This window comes from Acipenser ruthenus, chromosome 21 (genome assembly GCF_902713425.1).
Source record: "Acipenser ruthenus chromosome 21, fAciRut3.2 maternal haplotype, whole genome shotgun sequence".
In the NCBI taxonomy this organism is placed as follows: domain Eukaryota; kingdom Metazoa; phylum Chordata; class Actinopteri; order Acipenseriformes; family Acipenseridae; genus Acipenser; species Acipenser ruthenus.
The window spans coordinates 21082923-21103797 of record NC_081209.1 but is presented as its reverse complement, the minus strand read 5'-3'; the positions used below and the strand labels follow the sequence as shown (position 1 = coordinate 21103797).

General features: G+C 42.1%; 1 protein-coding gene and 1 pseudogene across 1 annotated transcript; one reads left to right on the top strand and one right to left on the bottom strand.

The window, feature by feature from the left end:
- Positions 1-194: 194 nt before the first annotated feature.
- On the top strand, positions 195-13419 carry LOC117427759 (alpha-mannosidase 2C1-like). The gene is made up of 26 exons (XM_058995005.1): positions 195-470; positions 1430-1555; positions 1808-1931; positions 2133-2203; positions 2410-2587; positions 2943-3132; positions 3515-3621; positions 4094-4204; positions 4290-4382; positions 4933-5049; positions 5437-5532; positions 5616-5761; positions 6021-6144; positions 6584-6705; positions 7019-7104; positions 7556-7726; positions 8153-8235; positions 8556-8650; positions 8814-8918; positions 9258-9414; positions 9780-9923; positions 10301-10410; positions 10577-10656; positions 10856-11007; positions 11565-11668; positions 12651-13419. Exons 1-26 carry the CDS (start codon positions 370-372, stop codon positions 12763-12765), a joined length of 3108 nt encoding a protein of 1035 aa, XP_058850988.1. The 5' UTR covers positions 195-369; the 3' UTR covers positions 12766-13419.
- A 486-nt stretch (positions 13420-13905) lies between these two features.
- LOC117427983 (endonuclease 8-like 1) lies at positions 13906-20832 on the bottom strand (annotated as a pseudogene).
- Between the last annotated feature and the right edge of the window lie 43 nt (positions 20833-20875).

The following is a 20875-nucleotide window of genomic DNA, read 5'->3' as shown; positions in this document are numbered from 1 at the left end:
AATAAGAAGGAGGAAGCCTGTGTCCCTGGAGTTATAGCTGTTTTTGATTAATATATTTAAACAAAACACATTTTTTCTCATATAAAGAAATGCATTTCACATATATATTTATTATTTTTTTCATAAAATTGGTTTCATTGGTCTAGTAATTTGTAGACGGTCCCTCGCGCTCCGGGGTTAACGCACGCAGGACGTGTACTGCAGACTGTTCCTTGGTCCCCAATCCTCAATTTTGTTAGTACTTCCGGAAACAGAGAAGCTGCTGGTGTTTAGGTGAGAGACAACGTTGGTTGCAAAAACACAGTAAATAGTGTCCTTTCACCACTCGCCACGCAACAGCTGCATTTCCGTGCTCGCTCCAGATTTAACATGTACCACTACCAAGTTATAAAGAACCGACGGACCTTGCTGGAACGGGCAGAGAAGTTTATCTCTGATGTCTATTTTACCGACTGCAACCTGAGAGGGAGGTGAGGGCATCTCAATAAGGATATTAATTAACAGTAGCGAAACAATAACAATGGTGTATTTAAATGTAAACCTTATTGCAGGTGTTTGTAAACTTAACGAATTTCCCATATTCAAAATATAGTGGTACACTACCTTACTACTATATTCAGTTTTGCAGTCCCAGCCTTGATTACGGTACTGTAATGGCATGTTTTGCATTATAAGCTTGACTGTTTTATAATACTCTGGAACTCTACCTGGTAGGTATCAATGTTCATAACTAAGTTGATCAAATAAAGGTGACACAACAAAATACAGCACCGTGACCCCTGGACTAGACTAAAGTCCATATACTCAAGGGGTTCTGTGCATTGTCTTTTTTTATGTAGCATGGTTTGCTGTAACGGTACTCGGCTGAGGGGCAATCAGACTCACTCAGAGTTCCAAAAAAATCTGGAGCAGTAACTGATAACACTTCATATGCTTCTGAGATTAACAGTTCCTTCAAGTTGGGGTGGGCAACAGCAGTCATGTCTGTTCTCAAGCACGGCGCATATATACATTAAAGACTTTAAAGACATCTGTGCATTACTGAATATGGAAGCACCTGCCAACCGAACACCTGTCATCAGCCTGTCATAACTGAAACAGGCCTGGGACAGGGAGATTTTGTTGAAAACAGTGTGCTGCACAGTGCAGGTGTTTCCAGGTTTTGTTTTGTTGTAACCACTATTGAACCTCGCATCATTGACAACTAGTATTGGTTCCGATTTAAACTGTTCAAGTTGTAGAGATTGCAACTTAAAGGTTCCTTTTTGTTTGATGTCAGCCTGTGACTCCAGTCTGATGTCCCAGGGTGCAAGGAATAAGCAAGGACTTGCAGTCTGCACAACTTTTGCTCTCTCTTATTATGGACTGCTCATTACATTTTTTTTTTTTATCTCAAACAAATGTTCTCTTCTTGTTTCTTCTGTTCTAGGCTCTATGGCTCCAGCTGCCCTGTTGAGTCTTTATCATCTTTCCTGACTCCAAAGAGAATCCCCTTCTCCGAGGCTGAGAAACAGACCTTCCAGCTAGCCAAGGTTGGAGACAGCTTCGGACCCACGTATGCACAGGACACGTTAAATAACTTTGCATTAGCATACTAGCTGTATCATTTTGCTGTAGTAACCTAGTTGTAGAGGTGGTTATACTGTATATTTCATCAGTATACTCAACTATAGGACTATTGCATTTGTTAAGTTGGACACGTTCTCAATATCAGACTACTGGCAAGCCCTTTTTTCCAATTTGACTTCTGTGTATTAGGATAGACTCATTACCACAAACATCTTTCTAGGGTCTTTTCTGTTCCCAGGTGGTGGACATGCTGGTTTAAGGTGTCCCTTTGCATTCCTGAAGCCTGGAAGGGGAAAGAGGTTCACTTCCTGTGGGAGAGTGATGGCGAGGGGATGGTGTGGAGAGATGGGCAGCCCGTACAGGTCTGAAGAGTCGTTTGAACTAAGAGAATATATGTCTTAGGCTACTAGAGGAACTTTTCAATAGTCAAAAGTCTACCTTATAGCTTTTTATCTACTGAACTAGTGACCTCGAGTGCGCTTTTTGCTTCACTGCAGTCTTGTGGTAGGTGAAGGATCCCTCTTCTAAATAAATACATTGATTGATGATTTGTTTTTTTCCAGGGCTTAACTAAAGAGGGCCAGAAAACGAGCTACGTTTTGACCGAGAGCCTTACTGATGAAGAGCCTCACAGGTCAGTGAGTTTGCTCTGATCTTGATCACTCTCTCACACTGCTATTAATAGGAAGCCAAAAGTTTTACAGAGTTTGCTTTTTTTAAGTATGCTGTACATAACAAAACCAAGAGCATGCCATTTGTATAGAAGGGATTTGTGGCGACATTATTGAATTGCAGGTATTTGTGGCACTTTGTATTGTAATTCTGCTGCCCCTTTTGCAGTTTATGTCTGTATGTGGAGCTGGCGTGTAACGGGCTGTTCGGTGCAGGCCAGGGTTCCATGATCGCGCCCCCTGACCCTGACAGGAAGTACTCCCTGCAGAGGGCGGAGCTTGTGATCTTTAACAGAGGCGTTGATGACCTGCTGGTGGATTTTGAGATGCTTGTCGATATTGTGAAGGTAGATAGAACAAACAAAAAGGCCCTTTGACCTCTCTCTGTCAGTCCCTCACTAGAAGTTTGAAAAGAGGAACTCGATTTTCTCTCTCCATTTACAAGACTCGGATCACTCATATAAATATATTTTCAAAGAGTTAGCTCCATTCTTTTATTTGTTTGACACCTATTTCATTTTCCAAAAGTAGAAACCCAGCTAAATAATATAATTGAAGGGCTCTTTAAGTACTCTTCAAATGTTTCTAATTTTGTAACAGTACAGAGTAGCGTGCATTAACAGTGCTGTGGCAGGCGCTTTGTCAGAGTCACAGTGAAAATCAATAAATAAAGTTTTCAATGTGAATCTCCCATCACTATAGCTGCTGGGAGAGAATGACCAGCGAGGATTCCAGGCTCTCTTTACAGCCAATGAAATGGTGAATGTGTGTGATGCCACCGACCCGAACTCCTTTCTCGCCGCCCGGAAGCTAGCAAAGAAGTTTTTCAGCCAGAAGAATGGGGAGAGTCAACACGTCGTCCACGCCATGGGGCACTGCCACATCGACACAGGTCAGAGCGCCATCTACTGGGAGGGAGGTTCTAAAGGCAGTGCTAAGCAAGGCTTTAAAAGTTAACTTCTCATTTGTGTTAACAATGTTATCAAATATTTTTTCTGAATGCAACTAAACCACTGAAATTGACCTGTAACACAGGCAGATTGGACACTGCTGCAACCATTGAGCAAAGCAATTGACATATCCAAAAAGAGTAAAAAAACAAAAGATATTGGACACAAGAAAAATGGGGCCGTTATTAATATTAGATGCTAATCAAGTCAAGATTGGTGCTAATCAGGGTCTGTGGAACAAACCGGTAGAGCCAAAGTGCTACTAATACTCAATAGCAGGTTATTAGGCGTTTAAATCCTTCTTTCTTGTTGGTTTTCTTCCAGCTTGGCTTTGGCCGTATGAAGAGACTATTCGTAAGTGCGCTCGCAGCTGGGTGACTGCCATTCGCCTCATGGAGAAAAATGCTGACTTTATTTTCACCTGCTCCCAGGTACATACTGTCCTATCGCCAGTCATTTCTGTTGGGGATGAGAAAGGGTGAAAGACATTGTGAGTGCCGTAACTGTTCTGTAGCTTTGTTAGACATTTGAGTTGCTTATGCAACTTATAGGAAAACGCTTCTCCCTTATACATTCCTTTATTTCAAATGCGGTGCTTCCTCTACTTTCTGTCCTTCCATAAAAAGTGAAATATTCAAAACAATGAATTAGTGAAGGACCCTTCTACAGAAAAATAGAGGACTTTTAATTTACTGTCAACATGGCCTAACAGTGACTTACCCGAATTAGTGAACTATCAAATGGCAAAATATCAAGTGAACACTATACATAATCTTTTTTTTTTTCATTCCTGTTTAAATTTGATCACAGTACATTTTTCAAGTAATTTGTCTAAATGAGAAATGTCTACTTTATTCACAACATAGACATTTCAAGAGAGACCCCTCTATGTTCTGTCTCTAGGCACAGCAGTTGGAGTGGGTGAAACAGTGGTACCCAGGGCTCTATTCACAAATCCAGCACTTTGCCAGCAGAGGCCAGTTTGTACCCGTCGGGGGAACCTGGGTGGAGATGGTAATGTTTTACAATACAATACAAAGATATCCTGCCTGGATATTCGGACTGAATTTGTAATCATGTGTTCGATCCTCTATTTCAGGATGGAAACCTCCCGTCAGGGGAGTCCATGGTCAGACAGTTTCTGGAGGGACAGCGGTTCTTCCTCAAGGAGTTTGGGAGGTACTGCACTGAGGTGAGGATCAATGTCACTCAATGAATGTCAAACAAACATATAGCGGTGCCTCTGAGTATTGCATCTCCAGGTCTTTTGTCTTATCTTTTGAGCTGTTTTGTTTAGAAAGTTCAGTGTGTTAAGTGCTAATAATTTTTTGTCAATGACATTCACAGTGTCTGACACCAGTCACTGCAGATAAATATAGTTGCTACCTACAGTTGTAATGGGGATGTTGAGTTACAATATTTTAATAGCTTATAAATGACTGAAAAAGAAAGGTGATAGTGGTTATACTCATGGCTTCCACGGTACACCTGTAGCCCAGTGGCCAGTTGCATAAAACATCCTAAATATTCAATTAAATCATATTATTTAAAGTGAAATTTCTCTTTTATCTAAGGTGTTAATCTCAGTGCTTTAACATGATCTCTTCGAAACATTTTTTTATGTATCTGGCCACTGATCCCTTACTGCTTTCTGAATCATGTTGCAAGTTAGTCTATTTGTACTGCAGCCTGAGTCCAGGAAGGTAACCTCCTCTTCCTTCTTGCTTTTTCCTCCTCTGCAGTTCTGGTTGCCCGATACGTTTGGCTACTCTGCCCAGCTGCCTCAGATCATGCAGGGCTGTGGGATAACAAGATTCCTGACTCAGAAACTGAGCTGGAACCTCATCAACAAGTTCCCTGTGAGTACCCGACAGCAGTGCGTTCTGTGGGATACACAGTATGGGGCAGGCCCCTCATTACCACTGCTCTAGAAAATTGCTGTTCTAGTTGGTCCTGAGGAGAGTACTGGCAACTTTTGAGTGATTAGTACAGTCTCTAGCAGGGGTCGCCAACCCTGGTTCTGGAGAGCTACTGGGTCTTCATTTCAATGGGAGAAGACCAGCAAACTCAAAATAGATCTGCAGCTTTAAGGTGAATTTACCAAGAATTGTGCTGGGTTAGGAGGCAGGCAAATATAACTCCCTCAGTCTCAGCCTTAACATTTAAGTATTGTGCAGAAACATCTGCTATAATTCACCCGTCTACACTGCATTGGAAATGCTAACCTCTGAACATCTCATTTTCAGCACAGCACCTTTTTCTGGGAAGGCCTGGACGGGTCACAGGTTCTCACTCACTTCCCCCCTGGGGACTCGTACGAGATGAAGTGCAAAGTGGAGGACGTGAGTGGCTCTTGGTTCTCCGTTTCCTCTGTGATGAAATGTCTGCTGATTCTAGTAAGAATGCTTCTTGTATTTGCTGTCAGCTGCTGAACTCGGTGAGGAATAACAAGGACAAGGGGCGTGCCAATCACAGCGCAGTGCTGTTTGGTTATGGGGATGGAGGAGGGGGGCCCACGCAGCGCATGTTGCAGCGGCTGGAGCGAGTCAGAGATGCCGACGGTTTACCAAGGTGGGTAATGGAGCTCAGCTGCTGGGTGTGTGGCTCAGTGGGGAGTGCGTATCTCTGGCAGGATGTATGAGTTATTTATGTTTTAGTGCTGTCTTGAGAAATGCTCATCCAATTGTGATGAAACTTGGTATAAGCCTTCCTTAGTAAAAGTGTCTGAATCTAGGACATGGTGGCTTTGCAGCAGTGTTGAAGGATTGCCGTGTAAGGGAGGGATTTCCATTCATTCATCAGCTGAGGAAATGTGTGCTCTGATCTTCAGGGTCCAGATGTCCAGTCCTGACCAGCTCTTCTCAGCGCTGGAGGCAGACTCCACATTGCTTTGCACTTGGACAGGAGAACTATTCCTAGAACTGCACAACGGCTCCTACACTACACAAGCACAGGTAGCTATCAGAGACCAGCTAGGAAGCATACCCTGCACAGGCTTCGTTCTGAGCAATAAATAACTTGAAGCAAGACACTGAGGTAAGCAACCTCCCTTGTCCACTTCATCTGGAATGACCGTAATGCATACTGCCCTTTCAAAGGTATTTTAAAGAGATGTACTGTACTTTCAACTGTACTTGGCCCTACACGTTCTTCAGTATACTGTGCTACAGTGCAGGTGGAGCAAAAGAATTTTGAAAGATCATGGCCTTACTTGACTTTCTGGAGAGAGGTTAATTTAAAATATTAAACATTTTAATCTATTGTATTCTATTTTTTATTCTATTTTGTTGTTGTTTTTGCCTACAAAAATACTCTTACCTCTTACTTTGATAACCAGGCCCAGTGTTGGCTTATATAACCTGCTTACTGGCTGTGCTCGGCCTTGTTTTAAAGATTAAGAAGGGAAACCGGCAGTGTGAGACTCTGCTCCATGACATCGAGGTGGTGAGCAGCCTGGCTCTCTCGAGGAACCCAAGCTTCCAGTATCCCGCTGACAGGCTGCACAAACTCTGGAGGTAAACCCAGGGGTCTGAACTGAAACTACTGCAGACACACTCTGAAGCAGCTGGGTCCACTGTGCTTTTATTTATTTATTTTTTTGCTGTGCCATTTTAAAATGATCTTTTTATTGTAAATGGTAAAAAGATAAAAGACAAACAGGCAATATGAAGCTATCTCTCTTTATTAGGACCTATTTCTATTTGGTTCAATTCACTCGGATCTTTGCTTTGAAGTTTCATCTTACCTTCCAGATGATCATGATTCTTGGATGCGTATTGGTTCCTGCTACAGGTTCAGTTGATCTTAACAGGATACTCTCTATTGCAGACTCCTGCTTCTTAATCAGTTTCATGATGTGATTCCTGGCACCTGTATAGAGATGGTGGTGCAGGATGCACTGAAGTACTACCAGGGTAAGGCAGTGGTTGAGATGTATTCTCTTGAAATACATTCCCAACGATTTTAATGAGCAAGCAGCCTTATCCATGTTCTATCTATAGCAGGACTGGGTTGAACATTGTTCTTAATTTACACAAATAGTAACTGCTGGTACTTCCATTGTGGCTGATCATTTGAATATTTTGAATTCATTTGAAGAGGAGATGGTTGCAGATGACCACAGTACCTCAAGAAGGTTCATAGAAAACCTTCTTGAGGTACATAAAACTGAACGAAACTGCTGAATTCTGACAATTATTTTCCTTAGAATGCAAAATTGATTCTAAAATGAGAAGAAAAAAAAATTGCTTGACAACGTCAAATATCAAAAAGTAACTCAATGCTCGATCTCTCAACACTTGTTGTCTAGGAGTGGTGATATTCCTGATCAGACCTGATCCCTCACCTCTCCCTTGTCTGTTCCAGAGATCCGCAGTGCCGGGGCTGAGCTTCTGCAGGAAGCCTGTAGGTCCCTCCTGGTAGAGAAAGGGGTTCATGAGGGGAAGGAGGGGAGCCCAAGCCTGGCTCTGAACACCCTGCCATGGGAGCGCAGTGAAGTGATCCAGCTGCCAGGGGGAGCTGCTGAGCCAACACTTGGTACAACAATACCAGAAATGCACGATTGAATTGTTTTTTAAATTACATGTTCAAGATATTACAGGCCTTTACAATTCTTAATTTTAATTGAATTTTTATTTTAATCATACATAAAATGTCCCCATTACTAATTACCACAGGCAGGGATGTTTTTCTAGCTGTGTATTTAATTGAATATTATCGTTTCCCTTTAAACTGCTGTAACTCCATATTCTCTGCATAGGTTAGGTCATATAAACATTACCTTTTGAGCAATTTCATTAGGTAAACATGCAAAGACACTAGTGACTAGCTGAAAACTCAGCCTGGGGCACCTCCTAGAAATGTTTGTATATGCATCCCAGCCCCTGGTCGCTTTTCTTTTACTCTAGTACAGCAGTACACTGTTGTCTCAGCCTGGGTCTCTGTCTGTTCTTGTTCTTCCAGCACTGGTGAAGGTGCCAAGTGTTGGCATCGCTGCAGTGACAGAATCTATTGAACCAGACTGCCCTGTATCCGTGTCCACTCAGGTAACTCCAACCCTAGAAATGATATTCAGATAAATATGCAGTGTAAAAAACATTCTCCACCTAGGGAGTGCTGTTGCCTGTGGAGTGTCTAAAATTCCTGCCATTCATCAGTAGTAGTCCCTTCATTGGGATAACTTTAAAGCTGGAGAGCACAGCACTTTCACATAAGTTACACAAAACATTCAGGTTATAAAAGCATGCAGTGATTTGTATATTCACACTAATTATATATGGTAGAAGGTCCTATAACTATTGTTGCTTATGCGTGTGTAAGATTCAAGATTACCCCGGTTGACTAAAACAATACCATGTGTTGACAGGCCGATGGCACCGTTGTCATGGAGAACGGGATCTTGCGGGTGATTGTGGATAAAGCAGGTCGTGTGGCATCAATCTGCCTGGTTAACTCAAACAGGTGAGGGACTTCCAGCCAAGTAGTAGCCTGCACCACTAATACAGCATTGTCAGGCTGAACCAACCTCTCTATCGGGCAGCCTGGTTTTAGTAGCAGAGCTGATAAATAGGGTTGCACCATTACTTTTACAGGATTGTCAAAGTATTGCTTTTGTGTGTTTCAGAGAAGCCATTGCGGGCGGCTGCTTTGGAAACCAGTTTGTCATGTTTGATGATGTCCCCCTGTACTGGGATGCCTGGGATGTGATGGATTACCACCTCCAGACCAGGTAGGGAGAATGTTGGTATGGTTTGCTTCTTCACCAGTAACCTAAAAATAGAACCCAGATATCTACTTCTCAATTCCAAAACAATGTCTAGCTTTCTAGTCTCTAAGGATATGACTTAACTGGCTGTTCTGTTTATGGAAAACAGACTTTGCTGCTCCAGTCCAACTTCGCTAAAGAAAAGATTCACACCTGAGAATTGATCTTGCATCCCTCATGTACAATGTAAACTCTTTGTAGAGACACTATGGGTAGCATGATGGGGTTCTAATGGTCTAACACAGTGATACAGAGTAGTGATAATTTCATTCGTACACTATCCAACGTTGCCTTGCCTTTTAGGAAGCCTGTTTCGGAGGTCATACGTCCAGTTGAAGTGGTGCACTCCGGGGGTCTGAGAGGAAGTGTGAAATTCTCCTTGAGAATCAGTGAGAAGAGCAGCATTTCGCAGGAGCTCGTCCTGGATGCTCGGTGTCCCTATGTCAAGTTCCATACAGAGGTAAGAATAAGACCTGGAACCCAGAAAGATCATAGGACAGCGCTAAAGCAAAAAATGAGATGCAACTGAAACTTCTTAGTCTGGGGTTTCCACAAGTGATGTTTTGGACATGCCCTTTTCCCATACTGCCCTGTCTTGACATGAACAAATAAAATTATTAGCATCTAGAACACAACACATAAATGTAATGCAAGGTCTAGGGGCGATGTCCAGGCCAGAAAGGTGGAGGTAGATGTCCACCTTTTTCAGTGGCTGAATTGAGTACCGTCTCACTAGATGTTTCCAGGTTTTGACCATCACAATGAAGCAGCCACAGCTAACCCCTATGTGGCACTGAAGCATGTTTGTGCTGTTTCCTCATTCAGGTGGACTGGCAGGAGTCCCACAAGTTTCTGAAGGTGGAGTTCCCACTGAGAGTACGCAGCCCCAACGCTACCTACGAAATCCAGTTCGGACATCTGCAGAGACCCACCCACTGGAACACATCATGGGACTGGGCCCGGTTTGAGGTAGGGGCACAGAGGACACACTGACCAAGGGATATGGGTGCAAATGCTGTTTGGAAAAGGAGGCAGCTGTATGAGTAAGGGAATTGCTACGGTGAGGGAACATTATTGGGGCAGTCTAAACTGGGGTAAATTAAATAAATAATAATAAATTAAAAAAGCCTTGGGAACACAAGGTCTTCATTGTTTCCTATTTGAAGTATGGGAAGAATATAAAACAGACTCCAAGGAAAAGTTTTATTTTGTATAGTAGGAACTGTTGATTTGGGTTCACTTTGCACAAATAAAATAACACGTAGTAAGGATTTCTTTAGCATTCTTAATTTTTGTCAGAAGATGACCAGCTGAGAACAGAATTTTTTTTTTCCTTCCATGTGCAGGTTTGGGGTCACAAATGGGCAGACCTCTCTGAGCACGGATTTGGAGTTGCATTGCTTAACGACTGCAAATACGGCTATTCGGTGCACAGGAACACCCTCACCCTGTCTCTGTGAGTATCCTGCCTGTGTCGGGACTTAATGGGGACAAGTGAAGTGGATTATTGTTCCATGGCCAACATTTACTAAGCTTTTACACAGCACCATTGTATCAAACCTACTTGACATGCAGCTCAGTCTATGCACAGTCTGACCCGTCATCTCTCTCGTGTGTTTCAGGCTACGTGCTCCCAAGTCCCCCGATGCCACAGCCGATATGGGACAGCACCAGTTCACTTATGCAGTTATGCCCCACACAGGTAGGTCCTGGAACTGGATACTTTATGTCTACTTATTATAATAACCTATTTCTAAAAGGTCTGCAGCTAGGGACCATGCTGTGTACAGGTCAGCTCCTTGGTGTCACAATTCTGTGATAATTATTACATTGATTGGATACACCTCATGCCAAAGTGAACTAACCACCACAGCTAAAGGTCTTTTTTTGTTGTCTTGCAGGTTCCTTCCAAGAAGCGGCTGTTATTCAGAGTGCATACAACTTAAACTTCCCCCTGCGTTTGCTCCCCAAGGAAACAGGCAGCCCTCAAACTGGATCCTGGAGTGCATTTTCTCTGAGCTCATCTGCTATCATCCTAGAAACCATAAAACAGGTGACTGCCTGAAACTGTTAGTGATTGTATTTACTGGGCTAACGGATAGGGTCAGGGTGAAGATGATGTTCATTTTAAGAAGGAAATGCTTTAATAAATCCCAGTACCAGATCTCAACCCTAATAAGAGGTCATAGACATGCGTCTCTCTTGTTCTGGTTTTTTAGGCGCGACATCTTTCTCAAGCTTGTAAAGTAATGCATTGGTAAAACTGCTAAACTTGTACTTTTTGTAGTTGGGCCATAATAGTAGATTCTTAAATCTAGTAACGAGTGGCATGTTGTGGAACGGTTTAATTAAGCAATAATGACCAACCATTACTGTGGAATAAAATGTAGCATAATTTCCTGCCGAGATCTTGTGGTTGGCAATTCCCAAACTATTACAGAAATTATACTAAATGACCCACCAAATATTTGTATTTCAAGAGGGGACATTCCTTGGGAATTTGGTGTAATTAATGGTTTCCCACCCCTTGTTAAAAGAGGCTTTTCCTCACCCTGTGTTTGCTTGTTCTCTGCTTTTACCTTTGCCCTGGAAACGCTCTCTGATGGACAGGCCGAGGACAGAAAGGATGCCCTGGTGCTGAGAATGTTCGAGTCTCACGGAAGCTCTGCATCAGCAATGCTCTGCTCTTCTCTGCCCCTCAAGGAGGCGCTGTTGTGAGTATACTGACAATCTGGGGAAAACTGGGACACTAATGTTAAGCAATACCGGACATCTACAAAAAACAAAATGAAGTATGAATATTGTGAATAAGCTTAATAAACTGGCTGCTTACCTTTTACTTTCTGCTGAATATTCGGCAGTTGTAGTGCGTCTTCAAGTCAAGATTCTGTCTCAAAGTACAGTGGGCCACTAGCTGTCATTCACTATGCCTTTCACAGGTCTCAAGTGAAATAACTTTGCTGGTCTCGGCCTAACCCACGTAATTCATCCCAATTGTCAGTCCCTTCTTGAGAGGCCCCAGAAGCTAGTAGACTCTCTCTAGCTATGTTTCAAATAACACTGCCCAAAGTTGGTGTTCTCAAGTGCATGCTTTCATAAGTTCATGTTGATCAACATGCTCTCGTGACAGTTTCAATCATTTCTCTGACAGGCTCAAAATGAACAGATTTCTTTCGGCAGTGTAAATGAATTAGAAACCTGTGCATAGAATTGGAAGTTAAATGTGACGCTGATGAGTCAAAAGTTAAGATATTTTTTTCCGGAACATTATTATTATAAAAAACAGACAAGAATTAAGCAGTCACAATATATAAAGGTTAGTGATATATAGAGCGGGGGCGACGATCTCAGCACGTTTGCAGTCAGACACAGGTGTGTAATTTAAAACATAGTAGCAATTTAAATTTTTACATTGAAAATGCACGTGGTCAAGGTTTGGACAGTAGAAATGCAGCTTTGTGCCTTTTGGACTGGTGGTTTTAGAGATCTAAACTAATCACGCTTTGAGTAGTCTATAAATTGCTTGTGACTTGCTTTTAACTGCATGTCTGTTGTAATAGAGCATGCTGCAGTCAGAACAGTGCTACACTGTACATGCAAAATGTGAATCCCATTTGTATTCATATAGACAGCAATAGTGAGTTAGCAGATGCACCACCACTCACACTCTTTCGCTCTCTCTTTTCCACCCTTTAGTTGCGATCTCCTCGAACGTCCTGATGCGACTCGTCCTGCACCAATCACAGCCTCAGGAATCTCGCTGACCTTTACCCCCTTTCAAATCGTCTCCCTCCTGGTGATTCTCAAGTAGAGAAGCCTGGCCTGGTCTGCACCTCCTTTGTTACACCAATGCAAAGCGTGCCTTCATTGTTTCTGCAAGTTGAACTCTCTTAATATAAATACATTACTTTTGATTGCAGAGAGGTGACAGATCCACCAGGGTTTACCTTTTCAGTACAATTTTGACATTTTTATACTGTGAATAAATTGTGTTGCATTAAACTGTCCACATACCCAGCCACACTTACAAAACACGAATAAAAAGCTATGTATTGTTTTACAATAAGTAATTTATAAGGGAGTTCATGTTTAAGTTGTTCGAGGAAGCCCATTAAGTTCTATGTTAATAATTTAAAGAGTGGTGGATCTTAATTACACCAACCTTTAAATCTTCATTCATCCTACCTCTATTATCATCTGTAAATCCAATTAAAATACCCTGAGAAAACATTCGTGAGAAGACAAGTTTACATGTTTAGTGGTATTGAGAGACGTCACTGTTTAGGACTTAAACGTTCAAGAAAGATTCTTATCTTTTTTTTTTTCAACTGAAGTAAAAATCTAATAAGAATAATGTTCTTGTGTTAATTTGCAACCAGACATCAGGTGAAAATTGAAAGCTGATTTAAATCTATGTACCTGGATTTTTGTAAATGTTCTTAATAAAAATGACTGCAAAATATAATTGGGTCCTTTATTTTTTAGTCGACTTTTTTTTTTTTTTTTTTAAATTTAGTCGTCGCCAATTATTTTACCCCGGTTTTCACCCCAATTTAGCATGCCCAATTATTATCTGTATCCTCGGCTCACCACTCGCAACCCCCCCGCCGACTCGGGAAATGGAGGCTGGAACACGCGTCCTCCGAAACGTGCTCCTGCCAAGCCGTCATTTTTCGCACTGCAGATCCACAGCAATGCCACCAGACCTATAGTGCCGGAGGACAACACAGATCTGGCGGCTCCACTGCAGAACCACAGGCGCCCTATCGGCCACAGGGGTCGCTGATGCGCGTTGAGCCGTGGATTCCCCTGCCGACCTAAGCCCTCCCTACCTGGGCAGCGCTCAGCCAATTGTGCGCCGCCCCCCAGGAACTCCCGGTCACGGTCGGCTGTGACATAGCCTGGATTCGAACCTGCGATCTCCAGGCTATAGGGCACATCCTGCACTCCGTAGTCAACTTCTTTTAATAGGTTTCTGTAAACCAATGCATTGTAGGAAACAAACCAATTAGGAACATTGTAATTGTTTTTTTATTTAAAAAATAGTCTTTATTTATTATTTTTTGTCTAGCAGTACTTTAATGTTTTCACAATATTCTATAAAAAATGGATCTGTACAGTACACAAGGATTAAAAAGTGACCCCTGCCTTGGGTTACATGATAAAAAGCACCTGTGTGGGATTAATTGGGCGTTAGCTGTCCTTCTCAGACTTGGTCCGCATGCTTCTTCGACGCTGCCTCTTCACCACTAGGACAGAAGAAGAAACAACTGAAGTGGAGTATGACATCAAACAAAAGGAAAATTCAAATTTACTAACCAAAAATGATTCCAGATCAAAGACAGTGACACTGCGCAGCATCTAATCCACAAAAAGTTACTCAAACGGTGCTTTTGTGGAAATGCCCATTCCCTCACCTGTCGTGCCAGGAGCGTCGCCCTTCCTTTCCGGTTTGCTTTTTCCTGCCCTCACGACTCCTCGAGCCCTTCCTCTTGTTCTCTTTCGTCTTCTTACTTTCGCTGTGACTTTTCACTCTCTTGTTCTGCGCACCTTCCTTCTCTTTTTTAATTCCCTTTGCTGGTGGCTCCCCTTTGACTCCCTGCTGTAGAAACAAAATAAACTTCAGTGCTTAAACAAGGGGGTTCCCAAACCTTTACCTAAGCCCACCTTTGCATTTCAATAAGCCACTGTATTACTTGATTTAAAAATGGGTTTTGTTAAAACAATTTAACACGAGTTCTACACACAAAGCTCCATTGACAACAATAATGCATCTTTATTAACATACTGTACTTCACTCTCTGACGGGGGTTTAATTATTTTACAGCATCAGTCATTGCATTGTAGTCTTTTCTGTTTGCCTCCTACCTGTTTGTCAGTTTGGTCTTCTCCCTTTTTCTTCCCCCTTCCTCTTTGCTTTTGGAGATTTGGATACTAGGGGGAAAGAAAGCAAACACAATTATTAAACATCCCTAAATCTTCTAGTTTTCCAATCAATTGTAAAGGGAAGGGCAAAGCTGTGCACCACCGGAGAAAACATCACTAAACCTCTAAGCATCAAGAGAAGACAAGTAGAAAAGGTGCAATACCTCACAGGTCACTCTATACAATCAGTGCAACCAGGACAGGGTACATGTAATTCAAGCACTCACTGACTGTTTCATGGAACATTTTAATTGTAGAACCAGATTATATTATTATTATTATTATTATTATTATTATTATTATTATTATTATTATTATTATTAATAATAATAATAATAATAATAATAATAATAATGTGTTGATATAAATAAAGAGAAAATCACCTTTGGGTGCCAAGGGACCAGGGTCTCCCTGAAAAAAGCAAGCCAATAAACAAGCCTGTCAGTGAAATACTCCCACACGGCTGTAAATGTAAAATTATATCAGCTTAATGTTGGTGCCTTATAGCGGCTTTAAAGTCGTACAGTACCAAATGAATAATACACAGACTGGCACATCTTTAATGCTGCTGTAAAAATAGCAGTTTAATGTCATAACTGGTCGCTGAACCCAGTTTGTTACCTGGAACCAGATGGTCCTGCCATTGTGATCTCTAAGAGACTTCATCCCTGGTACACAGTAACACTGCAACCAGGCCTGGAACGTAGAGTAATCATCTGGTTTCTCAGGATCGTACCCCTTACTGCCTGTAACAGGAAACAAAACAGTGCTAGCACAGCATCCTATCTGCCCTTTTAGTGGGAACTACAGTATATTAAACATTTTCAAAGCAGGGTATGGCATGATGTTTATTTATTATTATTGTTTTATTTTTATTTTATTTAGATTGCCCAATTTTTCCGCCCCCCGCCCTGATTTTATCCCCAATTTATAATGGTCAATTATGTTCCCTCATCCCAGCTATTCCCCACACAGCTCAGGAAAACAGAAGGTTCAGTGGGCGTCCTCCAATCCCACAACCAAGCCGATTTCCCCTATTACACCCAGCAACTCGAGCTACCAGCCACAAAGACAAAGACAAGCTCACTTGGCACCTGGCCAGTAGGGTCCGCTGTGACGCGATGAGGAGAAACAGTCCAGGATGCGAACCTGTGCTCCCGACTGTGACTCATGCTGCACACCATGCGGCTATGCTTTTACCAGTGAGCAGGATATGATACTTTAATATCTCTGGTTACCTCTAGAATGCTCTGCCCTGCTGTTGTAAATAGTGTGGCAATGTAAGGTTGGCAGGGATGGGGTTAAATCTGTCCCTGCCTGCACACAGGTGTGGCAATTCCCCAATTAGGTAATTGATGCTACTTGGGGACTGGCCACATGTATAAAAGCAAGGAGAAACCCTTTGAGAGTGGTGTTTGGAGAAGGAAAGCCAATGAAGGCGTAGTTCAGCCTGGCTCTTGTAAGTTTTGTGTTTGACGCTTTACTTTGGCCATTGTGTTGTATTTATTTGCTTATTGTGGTTTTGTCCCCCTGTGGGATTAAGAAACGTGCGCTCTAGCACTTAAACTGCAGCTTTCCAGCTTCAGAGTCTCCTTCCTGCCGGTAACAGCTTGGGCCGTGACGCTACCCTGCTGCAGTTGGTCATGTTCTGCTCAATAGTGATTAATAATGAATCAAAAGGCTGTTGTATAAAGGGAGTTCATTCTAGGAATCTGTAAGACACACTCACAGGCATTCAAGGAGGTGTGCCACTTACATACATTCACTGACATACACAAAACATTGCTGGAGTCAATATTGTGAAAATGTAGGTCTCCATGACTTCCGACCACAGCATGTAGCACTAATAGCTGGACAGCTCAGTTGGTCTTGTAAGCTTCATTCTCAGTATGCTGAATGACATCTGGTTGCAAAAGTCCAGGTCAGTTTTAATCAAATGCAGGTCTCCTACATTCTAATATCATTCTATAGTAGTGTGAACTCGCCTCAATTGGATATTGTCACGATATAACTTCCCAAAGGCACACGAGAGACCTAGGAGATACCATGCCTTGAATACGCATTTGCACAAGATCTAAAAGTATAAGAATGGTGATCATCGCTTTACCCATGTTAATGACCTCCATCGACATGGAGTGACAGAGGTCGAGAATGTCTGGACTCTCCATTTTCACTTTGATCTTCTTACTCAGACTCATCTCAGAATCCTGCAAGGGAGGAAGAGAGCATCAGTGCAAGGGAACGACAGATCTGAGCTTAAACACATAACTAATACCAATGCCTGCTCTGCAGAGAGGAATCATCATCATCATCATGGTAGCTATTATATCCAAGCGATCCAAGGAGACCATGTAATTATACTTCAGTATAAACTGTAGCACTGTGGGACACTGTCATTTGAAGTCTAGCCATTCAGTTTTCCATGCAGAACCACTCTGTCTCAGTCTGTATTCTCTAACCTGATGTGGTTGGCACTGCCCTTGTTCTGGTTTCACTTCTGGCAGCTCCCTTTTCTTTGGCAGCAGCCCATCCAGGACAGTCCTTGCCTTCATAAAGGGGGGGATCTTTAGCCTGTGAAGGGATAGGCACATTTTAACTGGCAACGCAACATCACCCAAAGTGCAAAACGACAAGACACTCGAACAAAAAAGACATTACAAATTGCCTCACAATAGAGTAATGCCACTATCCCTGTCTTTAGATTTTTTGTCAGTTCTGATGTCTACTGTGCACTAGGCCAGGCAAAATAATGTTCTGAAATCTGTTGTCTTGATTGGCTGAGAGTCGCTTTGTGATTTCTAATAAATGTAATGAAGTTAACCTTCACATCTCACCTGTACAGTATCTCGGCTCGCAGGTAGTTCCCTATCCCATTGGAGTATTTCTGGTTCAACATCGCTTCACAGATGGGCTACTCAAACATGACGCAGGGCCCCCTGTCAGTCTGCCAGTCCCCGTTGGGCTCCCAGCTCCCAAAGCGTCTGACATCCACAAAGCTCAGCGCTCTCTGAGGCGTCTCATTGGTGTAGAAGCGCAGGTGGGCGTGCTTGGGCATCTCGCTCCCAGCAGTGAATCGGAAGAAGCCCGACATTCCAAACCGGAAGACAATGTCCATGGGCTGGCAGGCCTTGCCCGCAGGACGGGCCTGGGGCTCCCCCTCCTCCTCGATGGGGGTCAGGGTCAGTCGGACCTCCTTGCCCCGGGAGGTCGCTGTGATGTAGTAGGCATCGCAGGTGAAGGGCACCTCGCTATTCTTACTGACCTCAGATTTCTCCACCGGTCCAGAGAACACCACCCCAGCGCAGACGCGGCTCACAAACCGACTGGCCAGGTGCAGCTCTGGTCCCTCAGGCATCTTGGGGAGATGGGTGGCTTTGGAGAAACCCAGTTATAAATCAAATCACATGTCCCTTAAACTGTATGGCAACAAAACTTATTAAAAACCGTATTTTATTCTGACAGGCATTATCTTAAAGCAGCATACAGAATACTTTGTATTTACAGATTTTTTATATGTAATATTTGCAGAACAAAATCTACAGACAGTACTAAATCAAATGTAATGGACCGTATTGTGATACACGTCTCCCCCTACTGGTGATAAAAAAAAAAAAAATATCTGCAAGCTTTGCACATACGCAAGAAGCTGTGCATTTTAGTTGTGTAACACCAAAAAGGGGGACCCAGTGTTAAGATACGTATTTTTCATATTGTATATGGAGATGCAATTCACACAACAGCACACATAATGCGTTATGCTTCAAAAGAAATAGGTGTTATCTTATATGAAACAGCCAATTAAAATACGCGTAGTGTTTGAAAATCTATCTGATTTGCATAAACGGGCTGTTTTGAATTCAAAACAAGACGCATATCTGATATGTCGTAGGTGAAACTTGCGGCTTCTTTTGTTTAATGTGTGAAACAACCAATATTGTCTATATGCACATAATATATTGGTTTCATTCTCTGTGCAAAAAGACACGTGAATAGTTTGTTATACAAACACTTGCGTAACTGAGTTAAATCCCGTCTCGAAATCCCGAGATACTGTATTATTTATCGAATGCATTTACATCATGGCTAGTCTTTGCAACGTGCAATGTAGAAGGAAGTGCACACTTGTCTTCAGTTATTGGATATTTATTACAAAAACTACAATATTTATAAGAAATTAAAATACACCGTCACCTGTACTTAAGAAGATGCATGGTGTCTGTAGTCAGCAGGATGTGATTGTTTCTTGAGCTCTGATTGGCTAGTATCTGTAGAGGTGGAGATTAAATTGGAATTGTTGTCTTGTGTTCGGTTCGATTTAAAGAGACAGGAGTACCGTTTAGTACAGCGGTGTCAGACTCGAGTGATGATTACACATTTTGACTTGGCAGTGATTTAGCTCCCAGCTCTTCTGGCTGGGGGTTTGTATGTCTGAAGATATGTTCTCGAGCCCAAAACATGTAATATAATTAAAACATGCAGAAGATCAATTTTCATTTGGTACCAGGGTTGGGTTTCCAAAGTATTTGCATTTGACAGAATGTATTGGCCAGAGAGAAGCTGCATCAGCACTACTCAACGTCCTTCTTTATGTCAAAGCTTCAGCTGACTTTGACCATTTTGATACCTGACAATGCTCAGGAAGTGTGTGAGGCTAAGTGTAAGCACTGCCCAGTGGAAATGAGCTTGAAAAGAAAGAAAAGCTTTGTGTAAAATTGAACCTACACATTGTACTCTTTGTGAGCAATACATGTGCAGCTGGGGTTGAAGTGGCAGCTAGTAGGGTGAAAATATCTGCAATTGCACTTTTTGTGAGTCATGGCTGGTTATTAAGGGGAGTATTAAGTAATGTTTTTCTTTGCTGTGCCTGTTCATTTGATCAACTTAAAAGGATATTATGTAGTTGTGTTTAACATTTTTTTTTTTTTTTTAGAGAAAGCATGCCTCAATACCCTTGGAGCCTGCTGGGTACTGATTTCTGCCAGCACCCAATCTGGGCAGTCCAACTCTCCACAGAATCGGAACCTCTGCAAAAAGAAAAAAACACAGGCTTGAGCAACAGTGCTAACACACAGTTTGCCACATTTTTTGTGAAAGGAAAATAATGCTATTGAAGTTCCAAATCAATTAATAACCAAACCAGGGTGTTACTCAATCAACACTACGGGCTTTGCTACTAGTTTTACAACATTACATACAATTAGTACTAATTTTAGACTACACAATGTTAATTTAAGTAAAGCAGCCAACATGTAACGCTACTCAGGGTCTGTGAAACCAAACTAGAAGACCACGATGAATCTGCGTTTTAAAAGTTTGCTATCCCAGTTATAAAATGCATTGAATTATGTGTCTAACCACCTATACTATTACTGTTTAAGTATAGCATATTTGTATGACGTAGTGCAGAGCAGATTTCAAAGAGGTGCCTTGCTTGCGTCCCAGTGTCAACAACTACTTATTGTACAGCTGTTTACTGAGGAATCTTATAATTTACAAACTGGACTTTCTACAATTGTCTGCGTCCCCCCCCCAGTAAATTAAACACCGAGTGCATAGATGGGTACAAAGTATGGAAAAAGGTATGAAAGATATACATTATAAGTACACAGAGCACCCAAAATTACAATTCAGTAAACAACTTGAAACTAAATAACAGAAAGTTTCGATTCTCAGCTGACCGTTACCGTTACTGTATCAGTTAAAATGATTCTATTGTGGCCTTTAATTTAGAGTGAAAACTCAAATCACGTATAACTATAACGTAGATTCGACGTCTGCCATGTCAAACTTCCAAACACATTGCCATCTTTCTGCCATATAAAAACGTTAAAAGCAAAGAAATAGAAATGTAAACAACATTTACCATTCTCCTGCTTGCAGGGGACAAAACACGGTGACCAGGTGATCCAGTAGGCGGAACAACCACTACCGCCACCTAGCGGAGTGGAGTGTCTTTACATTGCTAAACCTTGCTGTGTCTAGCTGTCAGTATAGTT